The 21,330-nt window shown below is 42.5% G+C and overlaps 2 protein-coding genes across 2 annotated transcripts; both read right to left on the reverse strand.

Moving 5' to 3' along the window:
* Positions 1-2,091: 2,091 nt before the first annotated feature.
* On the reverse strand, positions 2,092-3,045 carry LOC108794217 (olfactory receptor 5V1-like). The gene has a single exon (XM_018565219.1). It carries the CDS (start codon positions 3,043-3,045, stop codon positions 2,092-2,094), a length of 954 nt encoding a protein of 317 aa, XP_018420721.1.
* A 9,848-nt stretch (positions 3,046-12,893) lies between these two features.
* LOC108794218 (olfactory receptor 2G3-like) lies at positions 12,894-13,874 on the reverse strand. The gene has a single exon (XM_018565220.1). It carries the CDS (start codon positions 13,872-13,874, stop codon positions 12,894-12,896), a length of 981 nt encoding a protein of 326 aa, XP_018420722.1.
* Positions 13,875-21,330: the final 7,456 nt, after the last annotated feature.

The raw sequence follows: 21,330 nt of genomic DNA on the forward strand, positions 1-21,330 counted from the left end.
AAGAAGAAACAAAGAAAATAATTAAAATAAAAAATAATCAATAATAAGATAAAAAAATATAAAAAATAAAAAAAGGAAACAACAAGATTAGAATTTTTTTTAAAGTAAAAAAATAAATGAAAATAAAAAAGCGATAAGTAAAAAATAAATGAAGAAACAATAAAAAAATTAAAACTAACCCTGCCGCCCTGCCATCTGGTTGCCATTCTCCATGGGGGGCGGGTGCATTGCGGAACCTGGCCGTGGGGCAGCAGGGAGAGTAAATCTGGCCCTGACCATGTGCTCTCTACTTTCCAAAAAAGGGGTCATTTTCTGGGTGTTTCTACTGTCCTGTACTTCAGGGCCTCAAAACATGTGATGGTTAGAGCATCAGGGTTCATTTAATTGCATTAAAAAAAATGTTGGTCAAAGTACCACAGTGCTGAAACCTGAAAAATGATCTGGACAGGAAGGGGGTGTAATAAGTCGGTACTGAGGGGGTTAATGGTCCGAAAGGAAAGAAGATGTAAGCAGATATCAGAACTGTTACCATTAATGATATTGGATCAAATAAAAATCATTAAGTTTTCTTGCTTCCCCAAAAATGGAAACTCTCAACTCAATAGAGAAAAATGATATCCAGACATATCGCGCTCACCTTCTTCTCCAGACTCTTCCTGTGAAATGAACGCTGTTGGGACTTTGAACTCGGAAGGAATGATGGGAATGTTTGTCCTCAGATGGTTAATTATTACTCCAACACTGTTTGCATCATATTCAGCCTCTCCTAAACATCAGGCTGGTGTATTTTCCTTGTGTTCCGGCCATCCAGATAGAAGAATTCTTTGCAATGACTGCAGAATGTCATCTTGCTCTGAATGGTGTTAGGATAAAGTCAAAGTAAACTTTCTCTATCAGATATTGAAAGGCTTGTACATCAGTATTTGGGCTACCCCGGAAGCATACCTAATGTCAATGTAAATATGAATTCTCTTGTCTTTGAATAGCTCACAGAACCACATGTACCTGACCCTCTTCTGGCCACCCTAAGCCACTAGTCTATTTCCTTCTGGTCATTTCTGCCCACCTTCATTTGCAATTGCTCTGTGACCTCTCTTATCCACAGCCCTTTACACTACCCATATTTGGAATAGCTGTCAAGACCATCACCTGCCAAGGCTCCCCCTACCCCTGCAGAACCACCCCCATCTGGCCATCTTTACCCTTAAGACTTCTTCCCATAAGACTCTTCTGGCCACTTTTAGGTAAGGTACAGTCTAAGTAATGCAGGATGGGAGACTGAAGAATTGCTCCCTCCAGCCTGCATGGAGGGAGCACACATATGGGTGGCCAAATTAATTGGGCAAAAGTCATTATAAGTTACTCCATACTCTACAAGTGTGAAGCTTAGATCCTGCTGTCCTGCTTTCCCAAGGCAAGGCTCAGTATATATATAATGTGTAATAGCTCATTTATCCTATATATTTCTGCCCAACAACACATAAAAGTATTTGTTGTATTGCGTTATAGTAGTTAATATATTAAAGTAAAAAATAGGCTGTTCACTTTGAAAGGAAATGTTTCCCTTAGGTTAGTGAATGAGGTACAGTTCTGCTGACTTCCAACATCTAATCATGTGCAAGCAAAAATACTGTTTTATTTGACTTGCATGTGTAAATTCTCCTGCAAAGTGAACAGTATATTTGCTTTAGGTAAACCAATGCCATGCCCAGGGCCGGATTTCCCACAAGGCCAACCAAGGCCCGGCCTTGGGGCAGCAGGGAGTAGAGGGGCAGCAGGGGTGTGGAATTCCTATCTCTCGATGCCCGGGAGATGCAGTTCCGGGCGCCAGGCGGGTAGTTGTTTTCTATATTTAGCCCTGCTCTGGGCAAGCAGAGCTAAATGTACAGCGGGGAAGCCGCTGCTTGCTTTGTATAAGTGATCCCGGCGTTATCATCGAGATCACTTGTATACAGCCTGCTGGGCTGCCATTCTACATGGGGGGGTTGGCGAGTAGGGGGGCGGCATTGAGGAACCTGGCCTTGGGGCAGCAGAGAGAGTAAATCCGGCCCTGGCCATGCCGTGTACTTGGTAATACAAAGGAAAAAAGGATTATTGACAAACTACGACAGCCATTGATTTCCTAATGGCCGCTTTGATTTCCTTATTTCGTATACTGTAGATGATGGGATTCATCACTGGTGTCACCACTGTATAGAAGACAGACACAATCTTATCCTGCTCTGGGAAGTAACTAGAAGGAGGACGTAGGTGCATGAAGAGTGCCGTTCCGTAGAACAGGAGGACCACAGCAAGGTGAGAGGCGCAAGTAGAGAAAGCTTTTTGCCGTTGTTTGGTGGAAGTTATATTTAAGATAGTCAGGGTGATGAAGAAATAGGATATAAGTATGAGTAGAAAAGAGCCTGCAACAACTAACACAACTGAAGTGCACTCAACAACCACGCTGAACCAAATATCGGCACAGGACAGATGAAGCATGGGGGGCATCTCGCAGAAAAAATGATTGATCTGGTTGGCTTTACAGTAGGGCAAGTCAAAAGTGACCATTGTCAGAATTACCGCTATGAGGAAGCTCAAAGTCCAAGATCCAGCAGCCAGACAAAGACACAGTTTGTGGTCCATGATCATGATGTATTGTAACGGTTTACAGATGGCATTGTACCTGTCAAAAGCCATAGCCGCCAATATTAAACATTCCGTACCACCCAGGGCCAGATGGAAGTACAGTTGGGTTGCACATCCCAAGAAGGAAATGCTTCTGTCTGGTGATATGGTGTTAACCAAAATTTTGGGCACCACGGTTGAGGAAAAGCAAATGTCAATGATGGCAAGGTTGGTCAGGAAAAAGTACATCGGGGTCTGAAGGCGAGGGTTAACCCTTACCATGAAGACTAGTAAAATATTTCCTGATAATGTCACCATGTATAACATTAGAAGCAGCAAGAAAAAGACAACCTGAAGGTCCAAAATGTTAGAGAGTCCCAGAAGGATAAAGTGTCCTGGAAAGGTTTGGTTTGAATTCTCCAACACAACATGCATGGACATCTTTGCTAGTGGAGAAACCCTACGGTCATCTCCAAATTATAAACTTTATCAAATGAAATAGTAACATAGTAAATTTCCTGTGAGGTATAATAAAATCATAAAGTATTGGATCAATACAAAACCACATGTTTAGGAATGTAATCAGCCTGGAATGTATTATATTAGTTTATATTTTATTAATTTCAAAGCTCAAAGCAAAACTCAAAGCCTAGATGTTGTTTCAAACAATTAAGTCAATTTGTAGTCTGCAGCACAATTCAAGAATATACAGAGAATATACATTTCTAAATTGGAATTCTTACATATGTACACACAACTCTACTGTCACTGAACAAATCTTTTTTTCGAAGTCAGGTATGCTGTGGTAGTCCTAAGAAGCAACATTTCTGGTAACATATGAAAGTATAGTAAAGTATAATAATGTAAAGTATAGTAAAGAAAATCTTTTTAGTTTGAATTCATCTAATTCTGCAAAGCAATCAACGGATGATATTTGTAGTCAGAACCATACTAAGGTTTTCATTTCCTCTGCCAACCTGAAGGAGACCAGAAATTGGTTGCCAACAATATATAACTAATCACTCGTTCCCAAAAGGTTTCAATTTAATGAGTGAAATGATCAGTTGTTGCCATAAGGATTTGAGATTCCCAGTCCAATTAGAGTTTGAAAGTTAAGAAAGAATATCTTTAAACTTCTTAGAAAACAATGTTTTGCATTCAGTTCAGACTTTTGCAATCTCTACTATGTTTTGATGACCATAGACGAGTCACTCTTTCTGAAAGTTCAACAAAAAGTTCATGGAACCGAAAATAACTGAGAGCACCTTACCATTGTTTTATGTGAATGAGATTTTATGGTGATCACTTGTTGCAGGCTATTTGGGCTTTGAGTAGCAGATTTGTTTAGTAATGTAATTGTTTCATACATTAAAGGAGAACTATGAGGTGAGTGATTTCCACTCATTCTCATAGTTAGAGCCGACCTGTGACGAAGGAGCTGTCACAGGTAGGGCCGGATTTACTCTCTGTGCCGCCCCAAGGCCAGGTTCCTCAATGCGCCCCTCTACCCGCCAAAAAGGCCCCCCCACCCATGGAGAATGGCAGACCTGCAGGATGCATGCAAAACAAGCGGCGGCTTCCACGTTGTACATTTAGCTCTGCTTGCCCAAAGCAGGGCTAAATGTAGAAAACAACTACCCGCCCGTCCCCCGGAACTGCATGTCCCGGGCATCGGGAGATAGAAATTCCACACCCCTGCTGCCCCTCTGCTCCCTGCTCCCCCGAGGCCGGGCCTTGGTTGGCCTTGTGGGAAATCCAGCCGTGGTCACAGGTCAGCTCTATTGATCGGGAAGTGAGCGACCACATATCGTCGCTCACTCATTTCCCGAACGTCTCCCTGCAGAGAGCTTTTACTGTCACTTACCGCTCCCCACAGGGATTCCCCCCTCCTCGCTCCGATCCTCCAGCGCTGACTGGAGGAACAGACAGGGAGGGGTGGGCATAGCTGGTTCTGCGTCTAGATAGACAGAGCCAGCTGTCACTCACACACCTGGGTGGATCTCAAAAGCATTGTCGGGATCCATCCCTGCTCTGGCGCTCTCAGTATATCGCGAGCAATAGCCCACTATATACTGAGCTTTAGGTCACGGGAGGAGGTTATTATATGTCGTCCTGTGACCCTAAAGAGAACTATGGGGAAAAACGCTTACCCCATAATTCTCTTTTAAACATTTTCGAAATGTAAAAAAAAAATCATCACCAAAGAATATCATCAAAATGATTTTGGCTGATACTGTGAGGCCGATTTACTAGGGAATATTCACCTAATAAATTGAGTGAATATTCACATTGGTTTTCCAATCATGTGGAAGAAAAATTCCTGTTTACTTATTTCATCTGCATGTAATTGTGAAATTCAAAGTAATGAGAACTTTAACTTTTACATGATTGGATAATTACAGCAAATTTTTAAAATGTTAATAATAAACTGTTTGTGGAGTTTTCTTTGAACATTTGTCAAGTCTATTGACCCATGTGCAAGTGACTTTCAACAGAGCTACTGGAGTATCTCAGGTGCACGCTTCTCCCTTCTTCCTTCCCATGCTTAATTCAATTGCTATTCAGGATCCGGTGGCAAGCCATATATAACCCCTAAGGGTTCAAAAGGTATAGCGCAGGAGGATCATGCCTTTGTGCCTGACAATTCTCTTCTGTTTATTGCCTCCTTTAGTAAATGTTTGTGGGTCAAGACTTCCACAGTTGATAAAAGGGAAGAGAAACCAATTGGCTTCCATAAGCAGTGGCCAGCATGTTGGGTGTGGACAGTGGAGTCCATTGCCAACTCTTTTCTAAAGCTGCAAAGATGAAGCAAAAGGTCCTGAAGGCATTTTAGATCCAACAATTCCACTACATGAATAGTAGCTTTTTTTGATGGGCAAAACAATTATTTTAATTTAAAAAAAACATATTATAGTATATTATAGTCAGATTTTAACATTTTATAGTGAGCTTAAGAGATGATGATGATGATTATTATTATACAGGATTTATATAGCACCAACAGTTTGTGCAGCGCTTTACAACATAGCGAAGACATTATACTTACAATGCAATTCAAGGCAAGACGGTAAGGAGGGCCTGCCCCTGAGGGCTGACCATCTAAAAGGGAGGGGCAATTGATACATTAGGAGGTAGCTGTGTGGGGATGAATTGTTTGAGAACGTGATAGTTTAGTGGTTAAGGTTGAGGTGGGATAGGTGAGATGGAGAGAGATGGAGAAGGCGGAATGTGTGGCACATTGGCATTCATTTTCACAGGCTTCAATTCAAGGACTTTGAACCTGGAAGACCTAAGAATTCTAGTGACGTAGGATATATTAGACATGTGCATTCGGATTCAGACAAACCTGCAAAATCAATGAACTTCAGTTGATTTCGCCGGTTCGTCGGAATCCGAGATAACTAATTTTTTTATATGCCTGATTATACTAAAACGATATTCGGGCATAAAAAAATTTGGTCCATGACTGAGTGGCCGACTTTTCAGAGGGGGTGACACCAAAATGACTGTCAGTCATTTTGGTGTCACCCCTCCAATGGGGTCACCCGGGTGCGGGCTGCACGCCCTTGTGACACCATTGGATGGAACCACAGCATATGGCAGGTGACACAGCCATCTGACACTTCCGGAAGTGTCAAATGCGGAAGACTTTGCTGGAGGCTGCCGAGCTGGAGCAGAAGCAAAGTAGGATACTTGGGCCCCTGGAGTATAATACCTTCTTTATTACAGGGAAAAGCTCTTTCAATATGCAAGCGACTGACAGGGATTCCGAAATCTAATCATTGTTTTACTAAATAGTCTTCATTTTCAAGTCCAGGTCTCTTTATTGTTTTTAGTGGCATAATTAGACTTGATATAATGTATATGTAAGTGAGGAAAGATGACTTTTTCTGTCGGCAACCTGAAACTACTATGAGGTCTATTCATGAATGTTTTTGACCAAGATTCACTCACATTTCACACATTTTCACATAAGATTGGATCTAAAGAATGGATTAATTTTTGATAAAAACATTAATATAAAGATCCCTGAATGTATTCGGTTGAACATTGCTGTTATAGAGGGGCAGAACTCGGTAAGCCGTGTCCAAAAAAGAAGAAGAGAACAGAATACTAGTCACCAGTATTGGCTGCGATCTTCCTGCAGCTGACTTGCCACACCTTGTTCTGCACTGGCTTTCTGTATGGAAGCGGCCATCTTGGTGGAGGCAGGGTTTTGTTTCCTCATGTCAGAGTCTCCAGTAAGGAGAACAGTCAGCAGCACAATAGTGACATCACCATATCTCACTTCACATCCCGTAAGACTAGCAGTCAGAAGTAGAAGTACCTTAGACCTCATAATATGGATATGCAGCCATGAGGCTGTATGCATAGGAGTACCTAGGCACCCTCACGTTCCAGGAACTGCAGATATTTTTTGGCAATGAAATACAGACAAATGGTACATAGTGGAGAACTAATTAATATTTCAAGATGTTCCCAACAAGATAGCAAATCTTCATTATTTGAGTTAAGGTCCACTTCACTGTCCTCTGTGTAGAGTTGAGAGAGGGCAATGGACATACTAAAGGATTATATGTGACTAGCTGTAGCTGTAGGCATATACAGTTTCCAATGATGAACAAAGACATTTCTATTTTCTTAAATTCCTCTACAAATGATTGGGTTTTCGGGGTGAGTATAGTTTCATGTACATGTACACAAGAGTACATAACTTAAAAGTTCTTTGAAAATCAAGAATCATTTGTAGAAAAAACTAGGAGCCTAAAGGCTCTCCAGCTTTCTAACAATGACAAAACATTCCATCGACACATTTCATACTTCAGTGAAAGCCCAGCACTAGCGCTGCACCTGCTGATTGTTTCTGTAGACTAAAAATATAAAAAGTATCCTCTCTTCTGAGTGAGTAGGAAAGGGGGACTCTCCTCTGGGTCACTGAGATGGTTCATTTAGCTGTGTGTGCAAATCGAGATCTTGTTATTCAGCTTTTGATAACAGCATTATACAGCAGGGGCCTCAATCTCTTTTTCTATTTTTAAAGGGAAATATCAGGGGTCTGTTTAGACCCTCAATATTTCCCCGAAGCCCCTAAAAGTAAAGTAAAAAATAAAAATATTTAATAAAAAATACCAGAAGGATGACAGTATCTTTGTTCAGGCATCATTCAGGGTCACCATCTATTTCCTGGACTGAGATGGTGGCTCATAGATGAAACAGTACTGTAAATACTGTCAAGTTCTTTCTGTTTTCACACTGGTTAGAAAAAACGCAGCTCCTGCTTCAGCCCCTCACCTTGTGACTTGCTACAAATGTACAGTCTGGGTGATGCAGGAGGTGGGACTGAAGAAATGCTCCCTCCCGCCTGCAGCAGACTGATGACATCATATTTTAATGGATATGTATATATTTGATGGATGCCTCTTGTCAGGTCCGGTAGACATGATGCTATGATTTATTGTAAATATGTTGTTAATCAGTGTGACTGGGGGTAGTAGGCATGTGACTTAACCTTCCAGCAGAGGTAACAAGATGATGGAGTTGCAGGGGTTAGCCAGGCTTCAGTGAGAGATGATTCAAATGCCATGAAGTGTAAATGAGATTATATAACACAGTTAGCATCTCGGTTGGATTCCTTTTGCCTGGACCCTTCTCAGGTGGTGTATTTCAAACCTCTCCTAGCCAGGGAGGCACCAAGAAGTGAGCCTTCAAAGGACCCTACAACAAACAAAAGAGGTAGAAGCCCAGCCCCTTTGTATTCAAGGTCATGTGTAAAAGATGAAATATGGATCCGGGGATTGCAATCTGGGGACCTAGTATATATATTCGAAGTACCTTCATTATTCCCAATAGAATGACACCAGATAAGGCTGGGGTATTTCTAATTGTCTAAGAGCTAGACGAAAGTTGGTTACTGTCGGTGCAGTCTAAGCATGTAAGATGTTGTCCATGGAAAGACGGCATCTGCTGCATCTGAATCTGGAAATACCATACCTGTGTCAGACTCATATCTTGAAACATTAACCTTTTTGTTATATATATGGGTGCTGTCAGTTGGAAAACTCCTTGGCCAGGTGTGAAATAGATGGGAGCTTCAGGTCCTTATCTCTTAGCCACTCCTGCTTCCCCACCCCGTTCTTTCCAGACTCTGGACTGCAACCTGAGCTGTGACCATAGGTGTAAAATATGTTGCAATGGTAATTAGGGTGTGCTTACTTAGGGCCAAAATCTAATTTTGTAGTAAATTGCCATTTTCCTTGCTGGAAGCCCCCTGGGATAGATACGAGTGCTTCTGTGTGTAGGATTTCTATCAGTTTTCTCTTTTTATTTTTGATTGTTTGTATTGTGTAACTGTCTTATGTAACATCTAATTGTAAATATATGCACTGTGAATACTTTTCCTTCATAATAAATCATTAATTTACTCAGTTCCTGCCTTTGTCTGGTATAAGAACCACATACAGTACAGTATGTTCCTGAAGAGGTTATTTTGATAATACCTTATACACATTCGGCTAAATTTAAGTTTTGGGTGTCTTTGAATGTTACTCTGGGTATTATATACTAAATTAGGAATTGAATGTTTAACCAGGTTTGGTTTGGTGGCAGCAATCTGTAGACTAGACAGAATGGGTGGTGTGTAAGTTGGACCTAATCATTATTTTCCAGTCTAGTAATGATAGATAGTGATTTTTCAACCCTCTTACAACCTAAATAAGTGACGTGGCCGCTTGGAGTACAGTGGTACCTCAGTTCACGAACGCCTCTGTTCACGAACAATTCGGTTCGCGACCAAGAAGTTCGTCAAAATTTTGCCTCCGTTCACGAACTCTGCCTTGGGTTACGAACACGACCGCGGTCATATTCCCCGCTCTGACACATGGTCATGGCTTTCTGAACTCGGGATTGCGGTCGCAGACAGGGCTGTGGACACTTACAGTGAAGCTTTTTTGGTGCTTTGTAGCACAGTACTGTACAGTATTACTGTATTCAATCCAGCATGGCTCCCAAGAAAGTGCAGAGCAAGCATGGTGGGAAAAAGAAAGCGCAGAGCATTTATGAATGTGACAAGAATGTGCAGAGCGTTATTGAAGGTGACAAGAATGTGCAGAGCGTTAATGAAGGTGACAAGAATGTGCAGAGCGTTAATGAAGGTGACAAGAATGTGCAGAGCGTTAATGAAGGGGACAAGAATGTGCGGAGCGTTATTGAGGGTGACAAGAATGTGCAGAGCGTTATTGAAGTTTACAAGTATGTGCAGAGCGTTAATGAAGGGGACAAGAATGTGCAGAGCATTAATGAAGGTGACAAGAATGTGCGGAGCGTTACTGAAGGTGACAAGAATGTCCAGAGCGTTAATGAAGGTGACAAAAATGTGCAGAACATTAATAATGGTGGCAAGAATGTGCGGAGCGTTATTGAAGGTGACAAGAATGTGCGGAGCAAGAATGGTGGTAAAAAGAAACCTGTGGTTAATTTGTTTTTTTTCTTCATATGGTTCAGAACGGATTAACCTGATTTACATTGAACCCTATGGGAAAATGTGATTCGGTTCACAACCAATTCGGTTTGCGACCAGAATCGTGGAACCAATTAAGTTCGTGAACCGAGGTACCACTGTAGTGTGCATACGTGACACCTCTAATCAATTTGTTTACGTTTGAGCAACAACTGTCATAGTCGGTCATGATTTTATGCCCTACTTATGGCCAAAAGTTAGACCCTTGACCATCACACAAACATGAGCTTGTTGGACATCCCATTCTAAAACTATGGTCAATAATATGGAGTTGTCCCCCTTTGTGACCGTAATAGCCTCCACTCTTCTCTGAAGCCTCTCCACAAGATTCTAGAGTGTGTCTGTTGTAAGGACAGTTAGTGATGTTGGAGAAAAAGTCCTGGCACACAATCAGTGTTCCAATGCGTCCTAAAGGTGTTCAGGAAATTTAAGATTAGGGTTCTGTGTGAGCACTTGAGCTTCCACACCAAACTAGCTTTTTACACAAGGGCACAGTACAGGAAAGAACCTTAACCTCTTGCCGTCCGCCCGTAGTAAAAAAATGGACGGACGGCACTGCAGCATTGGCGGGTTGCCAGGTCGTATTTCGTCCGGTTTGGAATGTACGGGCCAAATTCGCAGTGTGTGGGTGTGTCGGCTCCCTTTCAGCCGGCATTCCTCGATCAGCTGATCGAAGGAGCCGGTTGGAACATTTTTGATCGATCAGTGCCGGTGGCACCTGTCAGATTATAATGTAAACTGCGGGATTTCTTCATCGACACGGTGTTTGTGTTGATGGAGAAATCGGGTCAATTCTTTTCTTTCAGCCCACGGTTTGAATTTAAAAAATTGATAGGTGTAATGGTAGGTGAAATTTTAATTCCAGATCTCCATACCTGTTTCAGGGCAATGGCCAGTAAACTATTGAAGCTGGAAGTGCTAGCCATGACAGTCTTCCAGAAATCCCTCCAGAAAAAGTGGTTTGCAACAGAAGCTAAAAAGGATATCATATTCATAAACTCAGAGATCCACTAAAATTGATCATTTGGTACTTATTGTGACGCAAAACATGAATATTTGTTGCCTACAAAATTGAAGGAATTACAGGCAGTGTAAAAGTAACCTATTGTCAGTTGCACAGTATGCACAGTATTTAACATAGCTAAGACAACTAAGGTGAGGGATTTTTTTTGACCAGTTTTTCGGTATCGAGTATGAGTACCGATATATTTTTTTTTGGTACTCGCCGATACCGAATGCCGATACCGGAAGTCCCATCAGGGAAGCCGGGCGGCGTGTAATGACTCGCTGTCTGGCTTCCCGATTAGCCAGGAAGCCATTTCCATGCTCCCTCATCACCAGGTGACAAGGAAGCATGGAGCCGGCTTTCTGGCCAATCAGAAAGCCAGTCATCGAGTCATTTCTGGCCAATCAGGAAGCCGCGGGGTGGGTAATGACTTGCCTCCTGGCTTCCTAATTGGCCAGCTTCCTAAACAATCAGGAAGCCGGGAGACAAGTCATTACACGCCGCCCGGGTTCCTGATTGGCCGGGAAGCCAGCTCCATGCTACCCCATCACCAGCTAAGCTGTGAGGAAGGGGGTGTGTCCCTGTAAGCACGCTAAGCGCTAGCAATGGGACTCTGTGAGGAGAACAGAGTCTCCTCGATCTCTCCATCTGTTACATCAACAGCAGCTATTCAATCAAGGTCAGTCTATTTTCGTTTCAAAATATTTATTGGATTTTCAAGGTAGAAATAATTAACATTGCACAAGGTATTTGCCGGCCGCAGGTGGCTGCCGGCCGCAGGTGGCACTGTCAGTCTATTTTGATGCTTTTACATATTTTTGTTTACTCTTTCATTGAATAAAAAGGTTTTACCTGCAGCAGGAAAGTGCCTGGTTGTTTTTTGTTTTTCGATATAGCCTTCTGGAGTCCCTGACTGGAACGGGGCAACCTCTACTGGATGCGCAGTGAAGTGTTCTGGCTTATGAATGGTCTTCCTGGAATCTTTGTGGGATTCAAAGCCCACTAGGTTTTTTGTGTGTAGAAAAATTGTCTCCTTCCAGGCACTCTTACTTTAAATAAAATAAAGGTACAGGGGAAGGAACGGGGTGTGGGTAAGTCCCTGCTCTGACAGAGCACACAGAGATAGCTTGGAAATATGTGAAAAGGAGCCTTGAGTGTGCTCTGCTGGCTGAAAAGCAGAATACAAAATATACCAATACATGATATATACCTGACAAAAAAAATGAAGTATTTTTTAGTCTTGACAATAATGATAAAGAACAAAAAAGTACAAATCTACTATATATTTCTTTAAAATGGCATTTGAAGGTCCAGTAGTCAAGGGGTAAGGACACAAATGTCAAAAAAACGTTCTCTGTTAGAGATGTTTCCAGCAGGATATACACGGGGGCAAAAGAAATTGGGCAACAGTCAATATAAGTTACTCCATAGTGTTCAAGTGTGACGCTTGGCCTGCTTTCTCAAGACAAGGATCAAGATATTTATAATGTGTAGGAGCTCATTTATCTAATATATTTCTGCGTAAGAACACATTTATACCTTTGTTATAATGAGTTATAAGGCTTGATTTACTAAAGGCAAACAGGCTTTTCACTTTGTAAAGGAAATTTTCCCATAGCTTAGTGAATGATCCGTCATCCATGAAAGTAAAAATACTGTTTCCTTGCAAATGATTGTATGCAAAGTGAATTTCTCAACATCCACTAAGCTAAGGGAAAATTCCTCTGCAAACAGCCTATTTGCCTTTAGTAAATCAACCCATGGTGTTTACCTGTTAGTACTAAGGAAAAAAAGATTAGTGATATCTTTAACAGCCATTGACTTCCTAATGGCCGCTTTGATTTCCTTATTTCGTATACTGTAGATGATGGGATTCATCACTGGTGTCACCACTGTATAGAAGACAGACACAATCTTATCCTGCTCTGGGAAGTAACTAGAAGGAGGACGTAGGTGCATGAAGAGTGCCGTTCCGTAGAACAGGAGGACCACAGCAAGGTGAGAGGCGCAAGTAGAGAAAGCTTTTTGCCGTTGTTTGGTGGAAGTTATATTTAAGATAGTCAGGGTGATGAAGAAATAAGATATAAGTATGAGTAGAAAAGAGCCTGCAACAACTAATACAACTAGAGTGCACTCTACAACCACGCTGAACCAAATATCGGCACAGGACAGATGAAGCATGGGGGGCATCTCGCAGAAAAAATGATTGATCTGGTTGGCTTTACAGTAGGGCAAGTCAAAAGTGACCATTGTAAGAATTACAGCTAAAAGAAAGTTCAAAGTCCAAGATACAGCAGCCAGACGAAGACACAGTTTGTGGTTCATGATCATGTTGTATTGTAACGGTTTACAGATGGCATTGTACCTGTCAAAAGCCATAGCCGCCAATATTAAACATTCCGTACCACCCAGGGCCAGATGGAAGTACAGTTGGGTTGCACATCCCAAGAAGGAAATGCTTCTGTCTGGTGATATGGTGTTAACCAAAATTTTGGGCACCACAGTTGAGGAAAAGCAAATGTCAATGATGGCAAGGTTGGCCAGGAAAAAGTACATCGGGGTCTGAAGGCGAGGATTAAACCTCACCATGCAAACCAGTAGAATATTTCCTGATAATGTCACCATGTATAACATCAGAAGCAGCAAGAAAAACACAACCTGAAGGTACAAAATGTTAGAGAGTCCCAGAAGGATAAAGTGTCCTGGAAAGGTTTGATTTGAATTCTCCAGCACAACATGCATGGACATCTTTTATAGTGGAGAAACGTTATGGTCAACTCCAAATGATAAACTTTATCAAATTAAATAGTACAAGAAAATAATATGTGAAATAATAATATCATACTGTATTGGATTAATTTAAAAAACTACACATTTAAGAATATAATCAGTTTGAAATTTATTATTTTATATTATATTTGTTTTTTCTAAGCATACATTTTGTTTCAAATGATTAAGTAAATTTGTAGTCTGCAGCACAATTCAAGCATACATACATTTATAAATTAGAATTTTTTACATATGTATAACCAGCAAGGCAGCTTTGTGTGGGGTCTGCCTTGTACCATTCATTCAGTGATTACCATGTGAGTAGTATTATATGTCAGCTTGTATGTTTATTGATGAATAAACTGTATTACATGAGGACAAGGCGCTGTCTGTTTGTTTGTTTTGCATACTATAACCAACTCTACTGTCACGTAACAAACATTTGTTTAAGTCAGTTATTCTATAGTAGTCCTATGGAGTAAACTCTGCTACCATATGAAAGTATAATAAAGCAAAAGAAAAAAACTTTTTAGCTCTTCTTAGCTATTATATTCTGCAAAATAAATAATATTTGTAGTCAGAACCATACTGACGATTTCAGGTTCATCTGTTGACTTTCGCCAACCCAAAGTTAACCATAAATTGGTTGCCAGCAATATATAACGAATCACTCATTCCCAAAAGGATTCTTTGTATAATTTTAATGACTGAAATGATCACTCTTTGCCGTAAGGATTTGGGACTCCCAGTCCAATTAGAGTTTGAAAGTTAAAATGTTTCTTTAAACTTCTTAGAAAAAAATGTTTTGCCATCAGTTTAAAACTTAAGCTTTTGTATTCCTCGCCTTGTTTTGATGACCATACATGAGCCACTCTTTGTGAAAGTTTAACGAAAAGTTCAAATAACTTTTCTGAGTGAACTATTGAGCTTACATCTTGCAGCTGTTTTATGTGACTCGTATTTTATTTGTTGTTACAGGTTATTTCGTGCTATGAACAGTAGCAGATAATTTTGTTATTTTTCTAATTTCCCCATACATAATTGGCGGATCATGGGGGTGGGGGCAACGGGGCAATTAGATAGAGATTGGAGAGCCGCTCCCTGCCTCTCCCAACCGCAGTAGTAGTGACACCAGTACATCCCCGCACAGCGGCCCGGGACATACACCTGTCACAGTTTAAGTACTATGCAGGGCTAAAAACCCTCCTTTGCTTGCTATTGGCTGGGAGGGAGAGTGCAGCACCATCATTGGCTGCCTGGCTAGTTGCAGCAGAGCGGGAAGGGACCTGCAGAGGAGGCACAACAAGGCTGCTGGGGGCTTCACATGGAGCAGACATGGATGCTCCCCCACCACCACCTGGAGAGGAAGAAGAGGGCATGAGGACAGCACAACACCACTGTATGTCCTTTTTCTTACACCGCTGATCTCCGCACTGGGTCACATTACTGACCTCTGCACTGCGTCACATTACTGATCTCTGCACTGGGTCACCTTACTGACCTCTGCACTGGGTCACATTACTGACCTCCGCACTGCGTCACCTTACTGACCTCCGCGCCTTGTGTCACCTTACTGACCTCCACACTGTGTCACATTACTGACCTCTGCACTGCATCACATTACTCACCTCCACACTCTGCGTTTATTATTATCGCTCCCACCCTCCGCCGCTCTGCTGGGCCAGGCTGGCCGCACCGACTATGAGGACCCAAAGCAGAGGCTGCACTGTAGTCAGGCAAATTAGGCGGCCGTTTCAGCCCACGCAGGGGCTTTGCAGCTGCCTAATTTGTGAGTACAGACCACCAAAGACTGACAGCGGCGGAAATATCCCAGAAGGAAAGGCCAGGGGAGTGCGTTGTTCAACGGGGGGAGAGGGGGAGAGATGGGGGGGCAGTGGACACATAGGCGGTGAGAGAGGAAAGGGGTGGCACAGTAGCAGTGGAAGAGCCAGATGGGGGGGGGGGCTTATTTGTTGGCCGTGCCCCTCCCGAGACTAGACTCTGGATCCGCCCCTGCCATACTTTAAATATATTTGAAGAAATAATTTTCAGTCAATCTTTTATTAAATGCATAATTATATAGGGGAACATTATGAAACATTTCTTGGTATGCAAACCATAGCATTGGCAAAGTGTAGTACACCAAAAAGTCAGAGGCACAGACTAGAAAGGCACCAAATTAACAGTGGGTTGTCAAAAGTGCAACACAATACCTCAGAGGATAGGAAAAGATGCCCACAATCTAGAAAACCTGCTAACTACAGATAACTCAGGGGTAGGAAGTAGTAGATGAAAATTCCCAAACAAGCTAAGGTGAAGGGGGGTGGGAACACCAAAGTAGAGTAGGGGAAAGGGGAAGGGGGGCACAAACAAGGACAGGGTTGTGATGGTTGTACCAATGGTAGAATAACAGTGGCGTCCCAAGGGGGGTGCGTGGGGGGGCGTCCCGCACCCGGGTGTCACCAAAATGACTGACAGTCATTTTGATGTCACCCCCTCTAAAAAGTTGGGCACACGGTCATGGACCGAAAGCCCGACAGTGTCAGGAGAGTGGAGGGGGCCCGATGGCATACCTCATTCTGCCAGGTGAACGTCCCCTCCTCTCTCTGCCAGCATGCGCAAGGTGATATTACGCGCGATGACAACACGGCGGGGTTTCACCCGGTCTAGACCGGCCTCGGGACGCCCCTGCAGAATAAGCAGCTCTGAGAAACATGCTTACATAGCAGCTCACCAACCTGTGTCCAGCAGTGACTTCACAATCATATTATAGATAGAGAGTCATAAGCAGAACTGTGCTGTTGTAAAAATATGACACAATGCATAGTCATAGTTAATATTCATATTAATGTGAAGTGAGAATTTATATAGTTGTTTTTTTCCTTAAAGGAGAACTATGGGGTTAAGTCTTTTCCCCATAGTTCTCCTTAGGGTAACGGGAGGACACAAACTAGCGTCTTCCCGTCACCCTAAGCTCAGTATAGCTACAGCTCGTGGTATACTGAGACGCCGCCACGAGCTACAGCTCGCGGTATACTGAGAAGCCGCAGCTTTAGCGGATCCCGACAATTATGTCTGGATCCGCCCAGTTGCTTGAGTGACAGCTGGCTCTGCCTATCTAGAGGCAGAGCCAGCTGTACCCGCCCCCTCCCCTGTCCGTTCCGCCAGTCATCGCTGCAGGATCGGAGCGGGGAGGGGGGAATCCAGCCCCTCTCCTGTCACGGCAGAGAGCCGTGACAGGATTGTGAAGTGAGCGAACGCCGGTATATGTTCGCTCACTACCCGATCTACTGAGCCGACCTGTGACAGTCTCATTGTCACAGGTCGGCTAGAATTATGAGGTGAGTGAAAAGCATTCACCTCATAGTTCTCCTTTAAGCCATTTGTTCATTGGCATTAGTAGCTGTTTAATTACTGCCATCTTGTGGACATTTTGGTTAATGCACCATGTTTTTCTGTGTTCCCTGCCATTTATGATGTATTTCCCCATACTTCAAGAACTAGTCGTTTAGTGTCATGGCTGCCTATAGCAGGACCACAGGTACACTATATTGCCAAATGTATTGGGACGCCTGTCTTTACACGCACATGAACTTTAATGGCATCCCAGTCTTAGTCCGTAGGGTTCAATATTGAGTCGGCCCACCCTTTGCCGCTATAACAGCTTCAACTCTTCTTGGAAGGCGTCCACAAGGTTTAGGAGTGTGTCTATGGGAATGTTTCACCATTTGTGAGGTCAGGTACTGATGTTGGAGGAGAAGGCCGGGCTCGCAGTCTCCACTGTAATTCATCCCAAAGGTGTTCTATTGGGTTGAGGTCAGAACTGTGCAGGCCAGTCAAGTTCCTCCACCCCAAACTCGCTCATCCATGTCTTTATGGACCTTGCTTTGTGCACTGGTGCGCAGTCATGTTGGAACAGGAAGGGGCCATCCCCAAACTGTTCCCATAAAGTTGGGAGCATGAAATTGTCCAAAATGTCTTGGTATGCTGATGCCTTAAGAGTTCCCTTCACTGGAACTAAGGGACCAAGCCCAACCCCTGAAAAACAACCCCCCACACCATAATCTCCCCTCCACCAAACTGTACACTTGGCACAATGCAGTCAGGCAAGTACCGTTCTCCTGGCAACCGCCAAATCCAGACACGTCCATCGGAGTGCCAGACAGAGAAGGGTGATTGGTCACTCCAGAGAACACGTCTCCACTTCTCTAGAGTCCAGTGGCGGTGTGCTTTACACCACTGCATCCCACGCGGTGCATTGCACTTGGTGATAGGCAGCAACCTATCACAGTACCACGCTTGAATTCACTGAGCTCCTGAGAGCGACCTATTCGTTCACAAATGTTTGTAGAGACGGTCTGCATGCCTAGGTGCTTTATTTTATACACCTGCGGCCATAGAGGTGATTAGAAAACTTGAATCCAATTATTTGGAGGGGTGTCCCAATACTTTTGGCAATATAGTGTATATGCTAGCTTGGAAACATTATCATCCTTGACCTTAAATATCGTCTGTTCATTCATCTGCTGTATCTTGTTGTCTGCTGCATAGAATAAAGCATTCTATGGATGAAAATGATAAGGATTGTCTGCAGTGATTATATCTGCTTATACAGGCCAGGCATAGAGGTCTCAGCAAGGGATAAATCGCTAATACAACAATCGGAGTCAGAATAAGAACATTTATTTAAATTCCGGGATTTCCTTAAAAGCTATCCAACAAGACCGCGTTTCCAGGGCTCTATTTTAGTCAGACCCATTTTGGTCAAACGCTACCAAGGTCTCCATAGTGTAAATATAATTCCTTATCTGAACCCATTGCAATAGCCCTGGAGTTTGAGTGGATTTCAAATGTCTAGAAATGGCCACCCTAGCTGCCAGTAAGCAGTGGCGCAAAGTTCCCTTCTTAACTTTAGACAGGAAACCCACAATCATTGACTATGGTAACATTGCTATCAAATCCTGATTTTCTGGCTAATATGGACAAATATGATTTAGGGTAAAAGAACAGTTTCCACCCTACAGTGAAGGTTGAAGCTGCCATTGGGTAAATATCTAGATAGTGGTATATGGGTTCACTATATGGGCTATAAAGACAAAATGGGCTCAAAAATAACATTTTAATTAACTGTGATGATTTTATTTTATTACATTGGCAACCACACCTGCCAATTATTTTTTTATGGCTGCTTTGTGATGTACTTATTTCGTACACTATAGATGATGGGATTCAGCACTGGAGTCACCACTGTATAGAGGATGGACAATATCCTATCATGTTCCGGGGAGTAACTGGAAGGAGGACGTAGGTGCATGAACAGTACTGTTCCATAGAAAAGAAAGACCACGGCAAGGTGAGAGGCACACTTTTTGCCTTTCTTTGGTGGAACTTAAATGTAAAATGTTCAGGGTGATAACAAAATAGGATACAAGGATGAGAATAAAGGAGCCTACAGCAACTAGGACAACTAAAGCATACTCTATGATCTCACTGAGCATCTCACAGAAAAAATGGTTGAAAAAAGCCATAGTAGCCAGTATTAAACATTTGGTTGCCCCTAGAGCCAAATGGAAATACAATTGTGTTACACAACCCAAAAAGGAAATGCTTTTGTCCCGAGATATGGTGTTTACCAAAATTTTGGGCACCACGGTTGAAGAAAAGCAAATGTCAGTGATAGCAAGGTTAGTCAGGAAAAAGTACATTGGAGTTTGAACTTGAGGGTCAACCTTCACCATGACGATCAGCAGAACATTTCCTGACAACGTCAGTATGTATGCCATCAGAAGTAAAAAGGAGAAGACAACCTGCAGACTGAAGACGTCAGAGAGTCTAAGAAGAATGACTTTTTCGGCAAATGTGTGATTTGAGTTCAATGCAACATAAGAGGACAATTTTTGGTAATGATGATACATTATTACAACTTACAAATGAAAGACATTAAAACCTTAATCAACTGACTCCAACAGTAAAACCTTACTTCACGAACATTTTTAAGAAAATCACCACTATAGTCAGCATGGCAGATGTGGAGGGTCTCAGCAGGGGCAAATGCAGAGGGTCTCACCAGGGCAGATATTTTGTTTCAAACCTCAGAGTATATGTGAATTTTCATTATACTTTAGGCAGTTATACGAGTGAAACTCGAATAATTAGAATATCATGCAAAAGTAATTGCAGTAAGTGCTGCAAAAGGGGCCCAAACCAAGATAAAAAGAAGAGCTTCAAAGAAAAAGCTACTGTGGAGTTTGCAGGTAATATATTCTTCTTTTATGGATTTTTTCCTTTGTTAATGTAGGGAGGTCAAGAAATCATAAACAGGCTTTAAATAACATGTAACAGCTCTTTACTAGTTCCCTAAAGATTTAATTTTTCAAACTGATCTTTTATCTGAGATTTGCTTTGAGGATTTAAGATTCCCAGTGCAATTAGAGTTTGCAAATGTTTAAAAAGTAAACAAACGAAAACCCTTTGTACTTAGTGTCAAATGTATTGCTATTTAGGGGAATATTTGTATACATTTTCTTATGTTCAAGAAAAATGAAAATGTTAAAGATATTAATGTAATTGGGTATAGTTGAAAAATTGCTTATGAATATTTGATATATAGCAGATACTAAGAGGGTTGTTCACAAAGATGACCGAAGGCAGCCGAGTGAATAACCTACCTGAAGTGAAGTGAGCCCAACGCTGTTAAGCTATTCACTTCAGGCTTGTATGGCTGATTTTAGACATCGGCTGGCTTCAGTTGCACTTCGGTCAGCCGAAGTGCAGAAGGACTTCGACTCAGCTGATCGAACATCTGGATCAGCTGTGCCGAAGCTCCGCCAGCTCACTCGCTGCCGTTGGCCCCTATTCTCATAGGGGCCAAACGGCAGTGCGTGAATAGCCGAATGTCGCCAAGCGGCATTCGGCTCTGCTATTCTGCTCTGGGCCTCCGTGGTACCGAGCAGGATAGGAAATAAATGAAAAAAGTAGAATTTCTTTTTTTTTAAATGTAAATACATTGTAAATTAAAAAAATAAATAAAGATTTTTTTAAAAAGAAAAAAAAAACAATTGGACGGTGTTTCCTATTGGCCAGGACCTGTTAGAGTCTTCTAGCAGGTCCTGGCCAATTAATAACAACTGGGCGGAACCGGCTGTAACATCGCGGACGGCTCTGCCCATTTGTCATTGTTTAATGACAGTTCAGCGTCATCAGGTCATTTGGGGACGCTGACCTGTCATAACAACTGGGCGGAGCCAGCCGTGAGATCACGGCTGGCTCTGCCCAGCTGTCATTTGCAAGGCGTTCGCTCGGCCATTCACCCCGCTTCGGCTGTCACTTCGGCTCAGTCGAGCCAAATCATATGCCTTCGGCTCTGCTGAACCACTCGGCCTCCTTCGGGAGCTGTATGGGCTATAGTGAATAGCCCGTACAGCAGCCCTTCGGT

The sequence above is a fragment of the Nanorana parkeri genome, unplaced genomic scaffold (genome assembly GCF_000935625.1).
Source record: "Nanorana parkeri isolate BGI_ZX_2015 unplaced genomic scaffold, ASM93562v1 scaffold823, whole genome shotgun sequence".
Taxonomy (NCBI): Eukaryota; Metazoa; Chordata; class Amphibia; order Anura; family Dicroglossidae; genus Nanorana; species Nanorana parkeri.

Bases quoted from the DNA above. Each gene is read 5' to 3' on its own strand.
- LOC108794217 (XM_018565219.1), bottom strand. From the start codon at position 3,045: ATGTCCATGCATGTTGTGTTGGAGAATTCAAACCAAACCTTTCCAGGA.
- LOC108794218 (XM_018565220.1), bottom strand. From the start codon at position 13,874: ATGTCCATGCATGTTGTGCTGGAGAATTCAAATCAAACCTTTCCAGGA.